Source organism: Drosophila rhopaloa, unplaced genomic scaffold, assembly GCF_018152115.1.
Source record: "Drosophila rhopaloa isolate 14029-0021.01 unplaced genomic scaffold, ASM1815211v1 contig_3, whole genome shotgun sequence".
Classification (NCBI taxonomy): domain Eukaryota; kingdom Metazoa; phylum Arthropoda; class Insecta; order Diptera; family Drosophilidae; genus Drosophila; species Drosophila rhopaloa.
This window is the reverse complement of record NW_025335123.1, coordinates 20799266-20817406: the sequence shown is the minus strand read 5'-3', so window position 1 is coordinate 20817406 and position 18141 is coordinate 20799266. Positions and strand designations below refer to the sequence as shown.

Below are 18141 nucleotides of genomic sequence, written 5' to 3'. Positions count from 1 at the left end.
AATCACCCAGCTCTGCGATCCAACATCCTTTCGGGCTCCCTCGGCTCCTTTTTGGATGCCTTTTTTGTCTGAGGACATGAGATGGCACAAAAAACGGACACGAGGCGCCCGAAGAGTTACGATTTCATTAACATGAGATATGGCTAGTGCCAAAGCGCTGGTCGCTCCGAAGTCGACGGTTTTTGGGGGATTTTGGGTGGTGGGTGGTGGGTGGTTTAAGGGGGACTCGGGGTTCGGGGTTCGGGGCCAGGAATTGGGGTTTTTTGGGGTCGTTCCGGGGGTCGTGTTGGGCTGGTTTATGGCTCAAGTGTTGGCTTGTCGTCGCCGCTTGTGTCGCACTGCGTTGTTAATTGCTACAAAGAGAGCGGTCGAAGGAGCGACAGGGACAGGTGGATGGGTGCACTGGGAAAAATCACTGACTGACTGATATAAATGCTTTAAATTATTGTCCACAAACCAATAACCATTAAAGTTGTGAATGAAAACGCTACAAGTCTACATTTAATATCAATAATTATGTTTTTTTCATTTTCATGGTTATTTTTTTCTAAGAAATATAATATATATTTTTTTAATATTACCATGCTTCTTTTAAATTGGTTCTTAATTAATAAAATCAAAATGTAAATTGGTTTCGAATTCGAAGATTTTGTAACTCAGCAAGAAAAATAACTTTATTTCGATAAAAGGTACTTATTAAATACATAATCGAATAAGTAACTTAACTACTTTTTAAGGAGTTAAGTAAAAACTTAATTTTTAAACATAAAACTGTAGAATTGCCGAGGACTTGGAAAAAAAATGAAGGGACTACCACATTTTTCTATGATTTTCCCAATGCAATTCTTTTTTTTTCAGTGTATAAAAAGAGCGGCAGCTCAGGGTCGCTTCATATGATTAGCAAATGTTTTGTTTTTCACTATGCACTAAAAACCAAAGGAAATGGGAAACGCACCAGCCAACAGCTGGTGGTTTGGTGGCGGTGGGCGGTGATTCGGTGGGGTGTGGGTGGTTTTTCCGCCCGTCGACCCTAACCCCAAAATGCCTGGCAAGTTTTGTGTGCGCCTTTGTGCGGTGGTGTCGGTGGTTGGAGGTTGCTTAATGTCGGGTGGCCACTGTAATTGCTGCTCTATGCGTCTGTGTTTGTGTTTGTGTGTGGGTGCTGCTGTCTCTGTGTGCGTGGCCAGTATGGGAGAGTTGGATTTCTTGAATTAATAAAATGTCTTCATTATTTAAATTGCACGCACGACCACAGAACCACCCTCTGCACCACCCAACCATCCCACCATCCAACCACCACTCAAACATATGTGTGTGTGTCGCTTGACATGCATATATCTCCCCCTGCGACAGTGTGTGTGTGTGCCACTGAGTTAATTAGCAGCTGGGGAATTGTGAAATATATTAATATTGTACATTTCGGTGGGTCTAGGTCCAAATACCCACCCGAAAGCCCCGTCAATAAACCACAACAAGCCGTGTCGCACATTCCGTTTCCCACTTCAATGGTCCTTTTGTGGTCAATCGAAAGGGAGGGGGATTTCGCGGTGGTTTCACCCAGTGGAGCATAGATTTCCGCTTGAACCCACCGATCGAAAGTGTATACACATGGCAGATAGGAATAATCAATCAAATATATAGACTTGGAGCGCATTTTGCTGGCATACTTTTAGGCACAAGGATTACTTGTAAAATGCTGCCCATAAGAAATACCTGTTATCATGCTGTCAAATAAACAAATACTTTTTTTCTATTAAAAGAAAGGTAAAATAATTGTTGGAGAGGTAAATATATAATTTTTTATAATTTTGTAACCTATTTCCAAGTTTTAAATATATAATTTTTTATAAATATATTAAACTATTTCCAAGTCTTTTAAGCGATAGTATCGATAGACCGAAAAGCTCTGTGATTGGGAATAAAGATCACTACTAGATGGCGTTTTTTTATCAGTAGACAAAATCAATAGGTGTAGTTGTCCTAAGGTCAAAGTTCTGATTAGAAAACATGTTTCTAAATTTGATTCGGTAATATGTTTTAAGATTATAGCCTTTTACCATGCACCTTCCTTAATAAGTAGGAAAATAAATAAAGAAAACCATATGGAGTTAAAACCCAAACAGATGGTAGTAAAATTGCGATATTTATATATTTAGGAACAAAAAAACTTCATTAAATGGCTGGACAAGTAAATGCAATGTTCTGGGCCCACCCCACATACATATGTATAGTCACTTGATTTCACCTGTATATATGTATATGTAGGGTATATATAAAGTACTATGTTATACATCAAGTTCTACCTTGGGAGTTGGGGAGTTTCGAGATGGGGAAATTGTACTGCCTGTAAGTGGCACATTCTTATTCTCTATGTTTTCACTTGAGACCCCCGGTGACCTCGATGGCGGCCCCATTGACGTAGGAGGACTGTGGGGAGGCCAGGAAGGCGATCACCTCGGCGATCTCCTCCGGCTGACCCAATCTTCCCAAGGGACAGCGCTGCACCACCTGCTCTTTGACGGAGTCGGGCACCACCGCCACCATGGGCGTGTCTATGTAGCCCGGCAGGATGCAGTTCACCCGGATGCCGAACTTGCCGAACTCCTTGGAGGCCACCTCCGTGAACGAGATCACGCCGGCCTTGGTGGCCGCGTAGTTGGCCTGGCCCACGTTGTTCATCCTGGCCACAATGCTGGAGAGGTTCACGATGCTGCCCTGCTCCAGTTTCTGCTCGATCATGGCCTTGGCGAAGGCCTGGGTCACCAGGAAGGTGCCCTTCAGGTTCACCCCGTAGACGTCGTCGTAGTCCCGCTCGGGCATCTTGAGCAGATAGCCATCCCGGGTGATGCCAGCCGAGTTGACCACAATGCTGGGTGCCTTCGAGAACTTCCCGAGGGCCTCGGCCACCGCGGACTGGACACTCTGGGCGGAGGACACGTCCACCTCCAGTGCGGCGGATCGCTCGGAGCCCAGTTCCCGGGCGGTTTCCTGGGCCGCCTGCAGATTTCGGTCGGCGGCGATCACCTGGGCTCCATCTCTGGCCAAAATACGGCAGGTGGCACGTCCGATTCCCGAGCCGGCGCCTGAAATATAATCATGGTATTACAAACATCAGTTGCCTGGAAAGTGCAATCCAACACCCACCTGTTACCAGGGCCACTTTACCCGCTAGCACTCCCACTGACATTCTGGCTGGACTTCTGCTCGGCAAATAACTCAGCAAACAGCAGTTTTCGCCTGTTCTCCTCGGGAACGTGTGACAAACCCCATAATCCCAACAAGTTATCGCTGGCCAAGTCAAACAGCTGTTCAAAAGCTAAACATAAGTGGGGGCAAGCTTTTCAACACGATCGGTGGCATAGCTTTTCGAATGGAATCACAATTAGATTTATAAAAGATAAGGAATTCATGGAAATCCTCATAATCGCTACTATAATAGATAGATAGTATTTGTAGGTAATTGAAAAACATAGAAAACACTAATTTATCTTGTTATGTTATACGACACGTTAGCCCCTTTAAATGTTGCAACATATTTTAAGGGTGACTTTTACCACGGATAAATAAATAAATATAAACATTTCCGAACAGAATAAAGATCTCATAATAATAATAAAATCAATTCGTAAAAAATAAAGCCCCCATAATAGTTTTAACTATTTAGTTGAGACATTTATTCAACTAATTCTTGTTAAGATAGGTGTTATTAAGATGCTCCCAAGGTGTCAACAGTTTTAAAAATAAAGCAATCTAAGCTAATACATTAATCATGTTAGATTCAGATAAATAAAGATATGTCAAGGAAATACTGAATAAACATTCTTCATAAAATAAAAGAAATAGGCTCAAAAAAGTCAGTTCTTGAAGGTCCGCGCCCGAAAGTATGCAACTAAAAAGGCGGTATTTTTAGGCCGTGTGATTTCCCTCGCTTTATTTCACTCCAGCGGTATGAGGTAGTACTCCTCCAGTTGGGGCACCATGTCCGAGCTCCTGACCCCACCGTATCCGCTACTCCTGGCCAATCCGAACTGCCTGAGCAGCTTCTTCAGATATCTCTTGGGTATTTTCACCAACTGTCGCCGGATGATGCGCTGCACTCTGTTCCACGGACGACTTCCACCGCGGTGATCATCCTCGGGGTCCTCCAAGTCGTCCTGCTGCTGGTCTTCCACCCGGTTCTGGTCCTCCTCCTCCGCCTGATCTTCGACCTCATCCTTGTCTTTCCGGGACTGAAGGTGGGCCAACTGCTGGACGAGTTGCTGCAACTGCCTTTCGCTCAGCCGACTGAGATCTATGGCTTCGTTTTGGGAACGGAGTTGGAGCCGCTGTCCACAGCTTTTGGCCGAGATCTCCGGAATCGAAGGGGCCAAGAGCAAAGCCGCGACCAGAGCGATCAGCAATCGGAGTCCATCCATGTTTGTCCAAGGCCCCGGGCTAAACAGCCGCTTAAATACCCAAAATGTGCCCCATCATTCGCCACGATCTGATCTCTTGGGCGATCGCGGCCCAGAAATGTGGGTCAAGTGCGTACTTTTTACAAAATTATTTCACTGCTTCTATGCCCATAAAGGCGATTGGCTGCGAATTAAGAAGCCACAATTGTTTTCTGCCTTTGTTTGCCCCCGGAGATCAACGATCTCCGATCTTTGGTTGTGGTTCTTGATCGCCGAATCTTATCGCTCTGTTCATATGTGGGCCAAAAATATATGTAAACTATTTGTAGATTTTAAAAATATACCATTACACCTGGCTTCAATTTAAACTAATCAGAAGTTGTGTAATTATACGATTAGTGTTATCTTTATCTTTTATAGTCTTTATAATACTCTTAGTATAATGAGTTCATTTCAATGCTACAAGCAATTTTAAAACTATTGTCTAGTTAAGGGCAATATTTAGAACTGGCATTTGAATCTTATTTAAGTTCCGAAATAATATATATATTTCAAATTTAAATGTAATAATAAAAGTACTTTAAAAAGGCTTTAGTAATGGTATAACCTCACACAGTAGTTTGCATTATTTTCAATTTGTGAAACTTACTGAGCCATTAAATATTTCTTAACAAGTGCCCCAGAAAATAATAAAATATCAGTGAATTATTATATTCAAAACTGGTTTCACTAGTAATTAATTAGAGTACTTTTACAATGTCATTTAAAGTTTGTAATGCTTTAGAGATGAAATATTTTTAATTTATGTTTCCCAACTGATTCCAATGCCTCGAAAAAATCAAAAAAAACTGGCAAGTACTTTTGAAAGGGCTTTATTAAGGGTACATTCCGCCGCAGGAAGTGTGGCAGTGTCGAGTTAGGCTACAATAAATTAGAAAAAAAAAAAAGGTTTATTCGCCGGATTGGGGATCCAGGGCAATGGGATCCTCCGCTTTTCATCCAGGGTCCTTAGACGGCGGTGATGCGATTGCGACGGTTCTTGTTGCGATTGCGACGGTTCTTCTTGTTGCCGTTGCGCCTCCTGTTCACGTTCTTCCTATTGTTGTTGTTCTTCTTGTTCAGCTTCTTGGCCGGCACACGTCGGCGGACCACGCGGCGCTTGGAGGAGGGCCGACTGCCGGTGTTGAGCATCACCTTCTGGCCGTTCTTGAAGTAGCGCCTGTAGCGGGGTGGGATGCGGACGCTGATCACCTGGCCGCGGCGGGCGCCCTTGCGGCGCAGACTGATGTGGTTGCTCTGGGCCTTGCTCTCGCCGGAGGAGCCGGCGGTGCCCTGCACCTCCAGACCGGTGGTGACCACCTCGTACTCCTGGGCACCCGCTGCCAGGGCGGCCTGCAGTGCCTGTTCGTCCATCAGCTCGGCGGGATAGGCCTGGGCGGCCAGCTGCGGCTCCTGGTCCTGCTCCTGGTCCTGCTCCTGATCCTGCTCCTTCTCGATATCCTGGTCGTGGTCCTGCTCCTGCTCCTCCTCCTGATCGTCGCTGCCGTAGCGGGCCCCCTTGACAATCGTTCGCCGGGCCGTGGTGGTAGTCGTGGGTGATGAGGTGGGCGAGGTGGTGATGGTGCCCGTGGCCGAGGGTACGGTGCCCGTCGAGGTCACCGTTATCGTCGGGGGGTGGTGGGGGAGGTGGAGGTGCCGGTGCCGCTGCCCGTTCCGGCACCCGTGATGATGATCGGGATCACCGGCTGGTTGTTGCTGCTGAACAGATTCTTGAAGGTGAGGAACTTCTTCAGGAAGAGCCGACCGCTGGAGGGATCCTTGGCGGTAGAGCTGGCAGCAGCTCCCGCTCCTGCTCCCGCTCCCGCTGCCCCTGCCACGCCCACCTTCGCCTCCTGCGACTCCGCCTGGCGCGACTTCTGGGCCACCTTCTTCTCGGGCGCCGCCTGGACGGCCAAGAGGCCGAGGGCCAAAAGGACAACAACGGTTTGCAGCTTCATCTTTTTCAGCTTTTTGTTTTTTTTTTTTGTTGGTGGTTTTACGGGAAACTACTCTGGGCAGAGAACTTTTCGGGTGGACCAAAATCTGGGTGACTTCTGTTGCTCGCCGATGGCTGGACAATCAGGCTCTGATATTTCGATGGCCCGGCTCAGGGGTTTTTATAGTCGCTGATGGAATGCAAACGATCGTAAAGTGCCAACAAACGGTAAAGCTGTGTACACAATTGAAATTCAATTGATCTGCGGTGGCTCAAATCGCAAATCGCTGCTAGCTATTTTCAATATTCTCCGCCGTCATCATCGTCAACCGGGTTCTGCCGGTCATCCCATGGGCCTTTCGGCCAAGCGGAACGCCATTGGGCTTTCGGTTTTCTGGTCTTCTGGTCTTTTGGTCTTCTGGTTTCTGCAGCGCCTTGGGCTTTCGCTGGAGTGGACTCTAAAAAAGTGAAAATCCATTGAAATTGATTTCTAATTGAAGCCGCCGGGTCGAAGGTGGCCCACAGCCTGCGAAAGTGACCCACAAATCATTTCAGCTTCTCATTTTCGAAAAATAGGAAACCATAATTTAAAATATACAAAATATGCTATTAAGTTATCAATATTTTTAAGGGCTCTCAGTCGTAAAACATATAATTAATTGTAAAATGGCTTATACCATTTCAGTTACCTTTATTCTAACATATTGGTATGCCTTTCATTTCTTAGTATTTTATATTATCATTCATCGTGCAATTTTGTTCAAATCCTTGATGACAAGTTAGTTAAAGTTATCTTTTTTTAGCTCCTTTTTAATAACATTTAGATTCGATCAAAAACATTACAAAAATAAAAACATTTTTAAAGATTTTGTGTGTCTATCAATATGTTGCCGCAGATACAAGCTCAAATAAACGAAGCAAAAGATTATTTTAATAACTATGCAAATATCCCGCTGTTGATGATTTAAAAAAACAAAAATGTTTATTTGTGGTTTTCCATATATATTTGGTGATTTGGGTTTTTCCAATTGTTGGCCGACGGATTAGAGATAAGGAAGGCCACGTACTATTTTCTAATATTTTAGGCTTCGTTGTTTCTTCAACTACCAGCTTCATTTCAGTACATATTTTGAATTCGTTTTGAGTAGGTCGAACAACTTAAGATGCTGAGACTATTATCCTATTTGCTTGGCTTATTAATTTTTCCAAGTGTACAAGGAGGAATTGGGTTCAATTCAAAGGATCAGTCGTTCTGTGCTCTCCAAGATGAACCAAGACAGTGTGGCTCCTTTTGCCTGGCCGCACTCAGCCCGCTTTTCGACCACACTCGCAATATCCGAAAAAGGTTGGATGAAATCGAGGCAGGGCAGACAGCCCTTAAGGATTCCTTTAGGATGACCATGGCGCAAGGACAAGATCTGAAGGCCGGAATGAAGAACCAACTGCAGGATCTAATCACAAAAAAAGACTTCGCGAATTCAATTCAGGCTCTGCAGGCCAAACTGGATGTGGGATTGAACAGAATGGAGGAACTTAGGACGGTGAGTTACGGATAGACAGACATCCTTTCGTGTTCCTATCGGAAGTGCTTATCTCTGATCATATGTAAATTGCATCTAAAGAAGGCGAAAAAGTAAGAGTTTTTGGAGCTAATATTACTGCACTGGAATTATGCTATTGCATTATGTAGAGCTTTACTAGGTAATATTCAAATTTCTTTCCTAGCACTTATTTTAGTTTTGAACTTACACTGCCATTTCTCGGCGTATTTTGAAATTGTTCGATTTTTTTCTTTTGGAAGAACATCAACTTTTTTGTATAAGCTCAATTAGGATTTACCGCAGTAACCAACTAATTAAAATATTGAAAACTAATGCAATGATTATTATTTTTTCTTAATCATTTTGTTCAGATGAAAATAACTGCGGATGCTAACGAAAGTCAAGTAAATACCTTACAAGACACCATAAAAGACTTGCAGAGTCAGTTAAACATATCCGAAGGTCAAACCAAATTAAAAGTGGAGCAAATCAAAAGCCAGCATGAACACTGTAAAAATAGAGATGAACAAATCTCTGACCTGATGACTCAAATTAAAGCGATTGAGAAAACAAAATCCGAACTATCTAGTCAGCTTTCTGAATTGCAGAAAACTGATGAAAATTTACCTGACTCTTGTCCCAATGGCAGTCCCAATGGGATTTACCAAATAAAGCTTCGGGGTCTGGAACCCTTTGCAGCGCCATGTGCGTCCTCTCCACCTGGTTATACTGTAATTCAGAGACGCATTGACGGATCCGAGAACTTCAATAGAACCTGGAATGACTATAAATCTGGATTTGGGAATGTCAGTGGAGAATTCTTCATCGGGCTGGAAAAATTGCATCGGATGACTGAGGCACGACCCCACGAACTCTACATTAAACTTGGGAGTGTTAATGGATCCACCAGCTACGCTCAATACGATGACTTTATGATTGGGAGTGAGGAGGAAGGCTACGAGTTGAAGAATCTAGGGAAATATTCTGGTGAAGCCGGAGACTCCCTTACATACAGTAAGAACCAAATGTTCTCCACATTTGATCGGGATAATGACAATCATAGTACAGTAAATTGTGCCGATGATGATGGTCCATGGTGGCACAAGCTCTGTTCATACAGGTATACCTGTTTCTTTTTGCTCTCATTAAATCTCCTTACTATAATCACTTAAAATTACAGTGCGCTCAATGGAAAATACTTCAAATATGGCCAAGGTTATGGAGGAATTAATTGGTACTCATGGCATGAAGATTGGTCTGAATCACTTACCTTTGTCGAAATGATGATAAGGCCCAAGTCCTTCTAAGTCGCACTGTTTAAGTATGAAATATTTGAATAGAACGAAATATAGAGAGAACGCAATAGTCGAGTGCCTCGACTATTAGATACCCGTTACTCAGCTAAACAACTTAATATAAATATCCCTTCTTGTAATAAATTGACTAGAAATATTAAACATACATACTTATATTGGCTAAACACATACATTCTTAAATAGTATTATGTATATTAAAGTCTAAATGAATAGCTTTTTTGAAAGGAGTTATCTTTGCCGGGCAATTGCAACTGTGTACAATGTAAATACATACATATGTATATGCTTACATAAATACGCCATTGTTTGACTCAGACCTCCAATTTGGCTAACTTGATTTGATTTGCATAGTTCTTGGGATATAGTTCGGTATTGACAAATGAAAACCATCGCAATTTCCTTTAATAGAAATCCTTATCGAGAATTAACGTTGACTCTGTTGAACACCTTGGTCAGCTGTTCCAAAGTCATCCGTTAGATGGCGCCATAAGAGGCCGAAATGTAGGCGCTAGCCAGGCTAAAGCGTTTAATGGGTTTTTGGGCGTTAGAGTGGGCGTGGCAAACTTTTATTAGGCCAATCGATATTTATTGACGAAACAAATACATATCAATTAAAATTTTCATAATATCATCAAAACTGTGGCCACAGCTTGTGGCTTATGGGCGTCAGAGGGGGCGTGGCACCATTTTGAAACAAACTTGCGCTGCGTAGGAACTCCTCAAATCTACATGCAAAATGCCAATCTTCTAGCTTTTATAGTTTCAGAGATCTCAGCGCTCATACGGACAGACAGACGGACAGACAGACGGACAGACAGACATGGCTAGATCGACTCGGCTAGTGATCCTGAACAAGAATATATATACTTTATAGGGTCGGAAACGCTTCCTTCTACCTGTTACATACTTTTGCACGAATACAATATACCCTTTTACTCTACGAGTAACGGGTATAAATACTAAATTTGTATTGTACTCCTAATGGTGTCTGGTATTCATTTAACTTTATTTGATGAAATGGGAGATTTGATAAAGTCATTGAGATTATTTTACAACTGATTTGCGTATTTAGGAACATAAAAACAAATACGGATAAGTGCAGAGAGTTGGTAAGGTTTTTGAAGACTTTGCTAAATTTGCGTTTACAGGAATCTGTCTGTTCTGGGCTTATCTTCTTCCTTAACTCTTTTTTGAGACGTTTTAGCTAAGAGTAGGTTTCGGTTGGGTATATTTACATATTTTTGTTCCAACTTCGCCAAAAGAATGACTGTTTTGTGCAACTGAGAGCCTATACTATCAATTCCAGGTTGAATTGGTAAAATTTGGGTGGGAATACCAATGGATTGGAAATTTTGTAACGAATTCAACAAGATCTGACCCTTATTTTTACCGAATATGGCTATCAACAACCTTTTTTAATGGGTTTTTGTTCCAAATTTGCCGAAATAAATCGCACGACCTTAAAACGAAAGTAATGCCTTTCAGGATAACTTTAGGACTGTGCACCTGGTAAAAATCCCAAAAAAGTGATAAGATATATGCCATCGAGGTTCTTCAGGAATTGGTCCTTTAGGGCGGATTTTCACTCAACCCCCCAAGAAAGTAAAAAAAAATTGTGTTTTTTTTTATATTCGCTTTATTGAAACCATTTCGCATACAGGTCGAAGGGCGGGGTCAGAGGTCAGCCGTCAGCTGTCAGCTCCTCAGTTGCGGCGGCGGTTGGCGCGGCGACGCTGGCGCAGGCGGTTGAGTCGGTTGTTGCGGCGCTGGCGGAGGCGCTGGGTGCGGTGGCGTTGGTTCTGGGAGCGGCGCTGCTGCTGGTTGCGGCGGTTCTGGCGGCGGCGCCTCTGCTGCTGCTGCCTGCGCATCCGGCGGCGGCTGGTCTCGGCACGGCGGCGGGTCTCGCTGGCCCGGCGGTTGGCGTCGGCGAGCTGCTGGCGCAGCTGCTCGTTGAGGTCCTGCTGCCGGCGCAGCTCGAGCTGGTGCATCAGCTCGGTGGTGGACAGGCCGTTGTTCGCTCCGGAACCGGAGGAGGTGCTGCTGCTGCTGCCACGACGGCGCAGCGAGGAGGCGGACGAGGAGGAAGAGGAGGCCTTGGGCGCCGCCAGATTGAAGCTCTCGTCCTCGCTGTCGTCGTCCTCATCCTCCTGCTCGTCATCGTGGTCCTTCAGGTACTTCTCCTCCTCCTGGTCGAGCTCCTCATCGTCCTCCTCCTGCTCCTGGTTGTTGGCGCCGTTGCCCAGCTTGCGAGAGCTAGAGGCCGGGTCCGGGGTGGAGTAGATGGTGGTATAGCCGGTTGAGGTGGTGGGTGCGGTGGGCTGGAAGGTGAATGTTGAGGTGAAGGGTGAACTGGTGCTCGTGTCCGTCGGCGGACAGGCGGGCTGCTTCGAGGCAAACCAATTCTGCAGGTTGCGAGCCTCGCCGTGGGAGGGCTGCTTGAACAGGCGGTACTTGGACTCCTGGACGGCATCCTGGTTGGACTCATCGTTGGAGCGGGCCACTAGGGGTAAGAGGTGGTTCAATTATTAATAATATGTTTTATAAGGAACTCAATTCGAATTTCACACGCTTAAAAATAGTGTTTCTATCAGAAAGCTAGTGCAAATAACATTGCGGAGTTATCCAACCATGTTATTGCATAGAGAAGTGCATTTAATATCAAGCTATAGAGAGTATTGGATATATATTTTGGAAATATATATATATTTTTTTGTTTTTCATGAACGGTATTTAAATTTGTTTTGCAATTCGAAAATCTTTTAAGTTCAATAACAAGAACTGATTGGAATTCAAGGAGCACCGAGTAGGAAGTGAACTCACCAGCCGCCTGGGCAATAATTGCTGTGCCCAAAATCAGCAGAGCGCCATAGAAGAACTTCATCTTGGGTATTTCCTGGGTGTTTCCTGTCGAATGGACTGAGCCTTTGGATTTGGTTTGACTGGAGGACTTTGCCTGGGGGAAGGTCGCCGGTGGACTGTGATATTGCCAGCGGCCAGCCGGGGTTATATACCCCACGCTCCAGTTACTGATCTAACAACAAAGCGGCCCAGAATCGGCGACCATATTTCTCATTATCATTTCTTTTTCGCAAATTTGCACAATCGCTAAAGTTTTTGCATAAATTTCGCCGATCGCTCGGCGATCGTTGAACTAGTTTGACCTATGCGACATATTTTAGCCGAAGTTCGCTTTAGTATGCCGCATCGATTGGGTGGTGATTGATAAACACACAGTCTCGATTTGATGATATTGGGCTACACAATTAATTTTCCTATTGGGTTATCAAAATAGCATTATGTCTTATTGACAACAGTCAAAATGAGTGTAACTATTTAATCAACTACACAACTGCATAAAACATACGAATAATGCTCCCTACATAAGCCTAACTACGGTTTATTACTATTATAAATTTATGTTTTTACAAGCTTCTTTTAGGTCCTTTCTGTTACAATCATAAAACAATTTCAATACTTTGGCATGTTTTGTATAAGTGTGTCTATTTAAAATCCCATGGTTCCTTTATTTAATGATGGAAATATTATGTAGGTCAACGATTTTGCAACTTTCAATTTCACTGCAATATTCGAAACGATTATCATTTACTATCTATTGGTCTCATAAATCAATTTAGATCTCCTTTCGAAAAGGTATATAAACTTAAAAGTAAACATGGCAAAAACCATTATTTTTTAAAAAGGGATTCTCCTTTTCCCCTTTATTTTGAAAGTTTCTAGTCGCTGGTAACAACTAAAAAAAAATAAAATATAACAAAATAATTTAACCTATATTTTAACAAATTTAAAATAAAATTGATTCGTAGTTTTGTCAACTATTTTCGCTTTTCTATTTCAACAGCATTGATGTTAGTTTACAAAAAATTCATTGTTGTAGTTTGTTAAAACCATTAGTGGTTCTTTAAGATATGTTTGTTGATACTTTAAAAATGTTCAAGAAAAATTTTGACTTTGATGTTCCGTGGTCTAGATTTAAAGGTGCTAATAATTGTAAGACTGTTTTACGATTTCTTAAACTTAAATATTTGCTAAATTAAAGCTTAAGAAATCATAAATACAAAAATAATAATGGATAGTGGGAGAAGTGGGAGCTATGTTAATATGTAACTTTAAGATGATATAACTAATAGGTGTAACATTCCTGATCACCTCCCTTTATTTGCAATTGTAAAATACTCAAAGAAGTTTTGTATCGTAGGTCATCTATGAAAGGGATAACTCTCGCCTTATGGTAATATTTATAATCTCTTACCATTTAAATGCAGATGCAAGTATTGTATAGTTGATGATCTATAAGGGGGTTCTTGTAACATTAACCTTAAACCCACCACCACACTTTCCATTTAAAAATCATGAAAAGGGTATTGTATCGTTGATGATCTCTTACATGGGATTCCTGTAACTTTCAGGTGATAAAAATGGGAGTGATGACATCCACCCCCTCATCCCTCACTTACAATTTAAAGATCCTAAAAAGGCTATGATGACCTATCAAATGGGCTTCTTCTCACTTTAAGGCGTTACACAAAGAGTGATGACCACCCCCCCTCCAGTTGAAAAATGCCCATAGAACTTTTGATTCATTGCAGTTTATTGGGGGTCAATTCAGATCGGTTTCCGGGGAATTCCCGCCTTAGGCGGCAATGCGGATGACGCGGTTCCGGTTGGGGGTGCTCTGGCGGAAGCGGCTGGCCAGGCGCATGTTGGTGCGGCGGTTGCGGCGCTGGCGGCGCCTCTGCTGCTGCTGCTTCCTGCGGCGCTGCTGCTGGCGACGCTGCTGCTGCTGGCGGCGCTTCTGCTGCTGCAGCTGGCGGCGACGGCGCTGCTGCTGCTGGCGGCGGCGGTGCTTCTGCTGCAGCCGCTGGCGCTGGCGACGGGCGTTCAACTGGCTGCGGCGGCTGGCCTGCGAGCGGGCCACCTGGTTGTGCTGCTCCTCCTCCTCGTCGTCGTCCTCCAGCTGGAAGCGGTGCTGCTGCTGGTCCACCTGCTGCAGCTCCTCCTCGTCATCCTCCTCCTGATCATCCAGGGGCTCCAGTTGGCGGCCGGTGGTGCCAGTGGAGGTGGGCGTGGTGGTGGTCGTGGAGGTTCCAGTCGAGGTGGTGGGTCCCGTGGGCGAGGTGGTGATCGTGCTGGTCGAGGGCAAGGTGGTGGTGGTGGGTGCCAGGGTGGTGGTGCTGCTGCTGCCCTTCAGGCTGTTCAGGATGTCGGTCAGCTGGGTGGCACTGAGGCGTCCCTGGGCCGCGGGCTCATCCCGCTGGCGTCCGAAGACCTGGAAGTTCTGCGGCTTGGCTGTGGATCAGAGGTGGAAAAATTAAAATAGACAGTTGTTGGCTTTGAACCCAATGGGGTCACCCACCGCTGGCAAAGGCCGCCAGGCACACCACGATCAGTAGTCCCTTCATCAGATGCATTGCTTCAGATAGTTATCCTCTTGCTGGGCTTTGCTGTAATAAGTATCTCTTGGATGGCTGGGCTGCTGTGACTGACTTCTGGGGTCGAGACCCGGCATATTTATATGTAACCATGGCCCTTACAGTTACAAGAACTTACAACAAATGGTCCTAAAGCCAAACAGAATCAGAAAGAGAGGCGAGTGGCTTGTAACGGTGGGGAGGGGAGGGGGGTGGTGGAGAGAAGAGGGTTTTTAGGCCTACCACGAGGAAAGGGCCAAGAAACAGCCGGCCCGCGTTGTAAACGCTTTGCATAATGCCATAAATAATCGCCGTCTGACCCGTAACCCCGGTCCATCGATCGCCGCTAATCATTTGCATATGGCTCGCGAATCGACGAGGCCATTTGCATATTCATATTCGGTTCTGATTTCGGATTTCAGATTCTGATTCTGATGCGAGTCTCAAACATGGCAACCAAAGGGCGAAAGTGGAGGCGAGGTGTCAATGAACCACTGAGGCGGTGACCCCACACGCAATTCCGCGAAGAAAGACATTAGGTGTAGAGAAAGAGTTCCAATTCGCACGACTTCAAACGGTATTACGATGTTTCAGTAGATTTTATGCGAACTTGATCGGTTCTGTAAGTAATTACAATCATTAAATTAGCTGCTAGAGGCTACAGATATTCATACAGCATACATTCTTGTAGCTTTAATAATCTTAAATGATGTCTTGCTTATATTTACCTCATACTCGACAATGTCTAACGATATTAAATGGCACATCACACCCTTTCCTATCTCAATAATTGCCTTTCTACATTTATATTTAACAGCTGTTATTTTCTTCTTTAAAAGTCAAATGTTCTTGGTGCTTTTTAAGGATCAATGATCCTAGCAAATCTGACATGATCTTCGATAATGAGATCTGTTCCTTAATAATAACTTATTTTCATATTTGATAGTGGCTTAGATCCTCAAGTTGTTATCTACTTAGGAAAATATACATTATCCATGGATCTTTGCTAGTGATCTTATTATACATATTTACTATAAAGTTTGTAGAGTGCTAATTTGGTATTACATGATATAGCTCATAAGGTTCTTCAAGTAGTAACTCTGTTATCTTTGCTGGGTGTTCCATGGTATAGCCTATGAGGTCTCCAATCCATCTTCTTAATTTAAGTCGATCCCTTTTGGTATTCGCTAGTTACCCCATGATGAATCCTAGTAATCCACCTCCCAAAGTGAATGTAGTAATTAAAAAAAAAAAAGGGGTGGTTTGTTTTGCATACAAGTTCGGTTTATTTCGGGGTTCGGGGTCGGGATCGGGATCGGGGTCACCACCTTAGTTGCGGCCACCGCGACGACGACGGCGCATCAGGCGCATCAGGCGACGGCGCTGCTGCTGGCGCTGCCTGCGCTGGCGTTGTTGTTGCTGCCGACGGCGACGGCTCATCTGGCTCTTCCTCTGCCGCTGGCGCTGGGCCCTGTTGCGGTTGCGGTTGCGACGCTGGCGCTGCGTGGTGCGGCGACGGCTCTGCTCGCGCTGGCGGCGCAGTCGCTGCTGGCTGCGCTTCTCGGCGTTCCGCTGGCGGCGCAGGAGCGCCCTGATCCGCTGGTTGTGCTCCCGCTGCAGCCGCTGGATGCGTCGGCGGTTGCGCTGCTCCGTCTGGAACTGGCGCCACTGCAGCTCGGTGGGCCGCACCACCGATCCACTGGACTCGGACGCCGGCTGCTGCACTTCTGCGCCGACGACCACGGGTGGGTCCACGAAGAAGCTCTCCTCGTCGTCGTCATCGTCGGCATTCGAGCTGTCGGCCTCCTCGTCGTCATCCTCCTCCTCGTAGGACCTCGCCAGCTCCTCCTCCTCGTCGTCGCCTTCCTCTAGGTTGGAGGCGCCGAAGGACCGCTTCACGGTGGTGGGCGTGGTGGTGGAGGTCGAGGTGCCGTAGGAGGTGATGGGAGCGGTTGGGGAGTAGGTGGTGGTATCGGTGTAGGGGGTGCTGTATGTGGTGGTGCTGGTGGGTGACGTCGTGGTCGACGAGGTGCTGCCCTTCAGCGCGGTCAGCTTGTTGGCTATCGAGGTGAAGCGGCCCTCCAGAGGAGCGTCTCCCGAGGAGCGCGGAGCTCCCAGGCGGTACTCATGGCGGCGTTCGGCTGCGAGTCACAAAGTGAGGAGTTCAGTGGGGAATTAGTTAAATAATTTTAGTTCAGGCCTTGTGTAAAAGTATGCAGGCTTAGACAGCAAATCTAGTGGAGATTGGATAGCGCTCAATTTATATTAAATTCAAAAATAATATTTTTAAATATATCGTTGAACTACTTATAATACTAATTCAGCAAAGTCGCGTTCTTACAGAGGTTTACAATATTATCATTCCAAAAGTTAATAATTATAAAAACTTTAAACACTTTTTTTTTTATTTTCGAGCTATCAAATATTTTGCAAAGTTTTGGTTTTTTGTCAAAAATAAATTTTGAATTTTAAAAAATTAATATTTTTATAAATGTGGCTTTGTTTGAGCGAAAAAAGCAGTGATCAGATATTAAGTTTTGATAAAGAGTGGAGGGCTTGGCTGCGTTTTTGCCTTCTTCTCCAACTCTTTTGCACAAAGTGACTCAACTTTTTTGATAAAGAATCAGAGAATAGAGGGCTGCAGTAAGTCTCTAATTTCTGGATATTTTGTAAATAGACTATCGGAGGACTCACCCAAAGTGGCGGATGGTACCAAAAGGGCACAAAGGGCCACGGCCAGACTCAGTTGAAGCAGGCAATGCATTCTGCAGGTGGTTATCCTGATTTTCCTGGTTGGGATTGCTTGGTTGGGGTTCCTTGACTTTGGATCGAGGCTTCCTGGCTCACTTGTTGTCTCTGAGTTTGCACTCACAACTGACTGACAACTGAAGGCCCGACCCGGGATTATATAGCCACTTGGGAGCCCGTCCAGCTGATCGATTGCTGTCATCCGCCCCTCGTCCCAGCCCATCCCCATCACCTCCAAATTCGCAGTCTTTCGGCCAGCTCTATTAGCCAAAGTTCGCCCGGGGTCAAAGTGAACCGGGTCGCGGGTCAGAGACGTACGAATTTTATGCTAATTTCCCATCTCTTTCGCCAAAAACATTCTTCCATCCATCGCCGAGCAGCCGATGATTGATTGACGTCAAGTCGAGATTGACCCCCGGAATCTGGCCCAAACAGAAGTTCTGGGCTGTCAGTTCCCTGTGTTCCTTAGCCCAGTTGGTGCCGGTATTTCCTCCCAACAGAGTGAATTTCAGTTAATTACTGAGTTACACCAATTACAGCATTTGGCTTAATTGTGAAGAAAACTGAAATTACCACTGAACGGAGATCTGCCCATAAAATAATAGCTATTTGCAATCTAAGTGTTGAATATTCCCCAAGTTGCTCAAGAACAATTGCAACGTTTTACTTATTTCAATAATCAATGCAATAAGCTGTTCTTTTATAAATTAAGAAATAATAAATGTACAATCTTTAAAC

At 44.8% G+C, this 18141-nt stretch overlaps 7 protein-coding genes across 7 annotated transcripts; 1 reads left to right on the top strand and 6 right to left on the bottom strand.

The window, feature by feature from the left end:
• Window positions 1-2124: 2124 nt before the first annotated feature.
• LOC108046087 (estradiol 17-beta-dehydrogenase 8) lies at window positions 2125-3280 on the bottom strand. The gene is made up of 2 exons (XM_017125641.1): window positions 3145-3280; window positions 2125-3083 (listed from the first exon to the last, which is right to left on the bottom strand). The coding sequence occupies exons 1-2, from the start codon at window positions 3185-3187 to the stop codon at window positions 2377-2379; spliced, it is 750 nt and encodes a 249-aa protein (XP_016981130.1). The 5' UTR covers window positions 3188-3280; the 3' UTR covers window positions 2125-2376.
• A 608-nt stretch (window positions 3281-3888) lies between these two features.
• On the bottom strand, window positions 3889-4415 carry LOC108046066. The gene has a single exon (XM_017125619.1). It carries the CDS (start codon window positions 4413-4415, stop codon window positions 3936-3938), a length of 480 nt encoding a protein of 159 aa, XP_016981108.1. The 3' UTR covers window positions 3889-3935.
• An 855-nt stretch (window positions 4416-5270) lies between these two features.
• LOC108046104 (nuclear transcription factor Y subunit beta) lies at window positions 5271-6504 on the bottom strand. The gene is given in 2 exon segments (XM_017125665.2): window positions 5271-6065; window positions 6068-6504. Coding segments are annotated over 2 exon segments (987 nt in total). The 5' UTR covers window positions 6392-6504; the 3' UTR covers window positions 5271-5402.
• Window positions 6505-8452: 1948 nt separating this feature from the next.
• On the top strand, window positions 8453-9217 carry LOC108046067 (fibrinogen-like protein 1). The gene is made up of 2 exons (XM_017125620.2): window positions 8453-9030; window positions 9091-9217. The coding sequence occupies exons 1-2, from the start codon at window positions 8453-8455 to the stop codon at window positions 9215-9217; spliced, it is 705 nt and encodes a 234-aa protein (XP_016981109.2).
• A 1712-nt stretch (window positions 9218-10929) lies between these two features.
• LOC108046110 (UPF0746 protein DDB_G0281095) lies at window positions 10930-12125 on the bottom strand. Its single transcript, XM_017125670.1, has 2 exons — window positions 12047-12125; window positions 10930-11726 (listed from the first exon to the last, which is right to left on the bottom strand). The coding sequence occupies exons 1-2, from the start codon at window positions 12105-12107 to the stop codon at window positions 10930-10932; spliced, it is 858 nt and encodes a 285-aa protein (XP_016981159.1). The 5' UTR covers window positions 12108-12125.
• A 1723-nt stretch (window positions 12126-13848) lies between these two features.
• On the bottom strand, window positions 13849-14723 carry LOC108046107 (trichohyalin). Its single transcript, XM_017125668.1, has 2 exons — window positions 14601-14723; window positions 13849-14533 (listed from the first exon to the last, which is right to left on the bottom strand). The coding sequence occupies exons 1-2, from the start codon at window positions 14653-14655 to the stop codon at window positions 13878-13880; spliced, it is 711 nt and encodes a 236-aa protein (XP_016981157.1). The 5' UTR covers window positions 14656-14723; the 3' UTR covers window positions 13849-13877.
• Window positions 14724-15984: 1261 nt separating this feature from the next.
• LOC108046068 (vicilin-like seed storage protein At2g18540) lies at window positions 15985-17515 on the bottom strand. Its single transcript, XM_017125621.1, has 2 exons — window positions 17350-17515; window positions 15985-16796 (listed from the first exon to the last, which is right to left on the bottom strand). Exons 1-2 carry the CDS (start codon window positions 17417-17419, stop codon window positions 15985-15987), a joined length of 882 nt encoding a protein of 293 aa, XP_016981110.1. The 5' UTR covers window positions 17420-17515.
• Window positions 17516-18141: the final 626 nt, after the last annotated feature.

Coding starts and splice junctions, on each gene's coding strand:
- LOC108046087 (XM_017125641.1), bottom strand. CDS start 3,187: ATGTCAGTGGGAGTGCTAGCGGGTAAAGTGGCCCTGGTAACAG. Junction 3,084..3,144: donor TAAAGTGGCCCTGGTAACAG/GTGGGTGTTGGA, acceptor ATTATATTTCAG/GCGCCGGCTCGGGAATCGGA.
- LOC108046066 (XM_017125619.1), bottom strand. CDS start 4,415: ATGGATGGACTCCGATTGCTGATCGCTCTGGTCGCGGCTTTGCTCTTG.
- LOC108046067 (XM_017125620.2), top strand. CDS start 8,453: ATGACTCAAATTAAAGCGATTGAGAAAACAAAATCCGAACTATCTAGT. Junction 9,031..9,090: donor CACAAGCTCTGTTCATACAG/GTATACCTGTTT, acceptor TTAAAATTACAG/TGCGCTCAATGGAAAATACT.
- LOC108046110 (XM_017125670.1), bottom strand. CDS start 12,107: ATGAAGTTCTTCTATGGCGCTCTGCTGATTTTGGGCACAGCAATTATT. Junction 11,727..12,046: donor AATTATTGCCCAGGCGGCTG/GTGAGTTCACTT, acceptor TCTTACCCCTAG/TGGCCCGCTCCAACGATGAG.
- LOC108046107 (XM_017125668.1), bottom strand. CDS start 14,655: ATGCATCTGATGAAGGGACTACTGATCGTGGTGTGCCTGGCGGCCTTT. Junction 14,534..14,600: donor CCTGGCGGCCTTTGCCAGCG/GTGGGTGACCCC, acceptor TCTGATCCACAG/CCAAGCCGCAGAACTTCCAG.
- LOC108046068 (XM_017125621.1), bottom strand. CDS start 17,419: ATGCATTGCCTGCTTCAACTGAGTCTGGCCGTGGCCCTTTGTGCCCTT. Junction 16,797..17,349: donor GGTACCATCCGCCACTTTGG/GTGAGTCCTCCG, acceptor TGTGACTCGCAG/CCGAACGCCGCCATGAGTAC.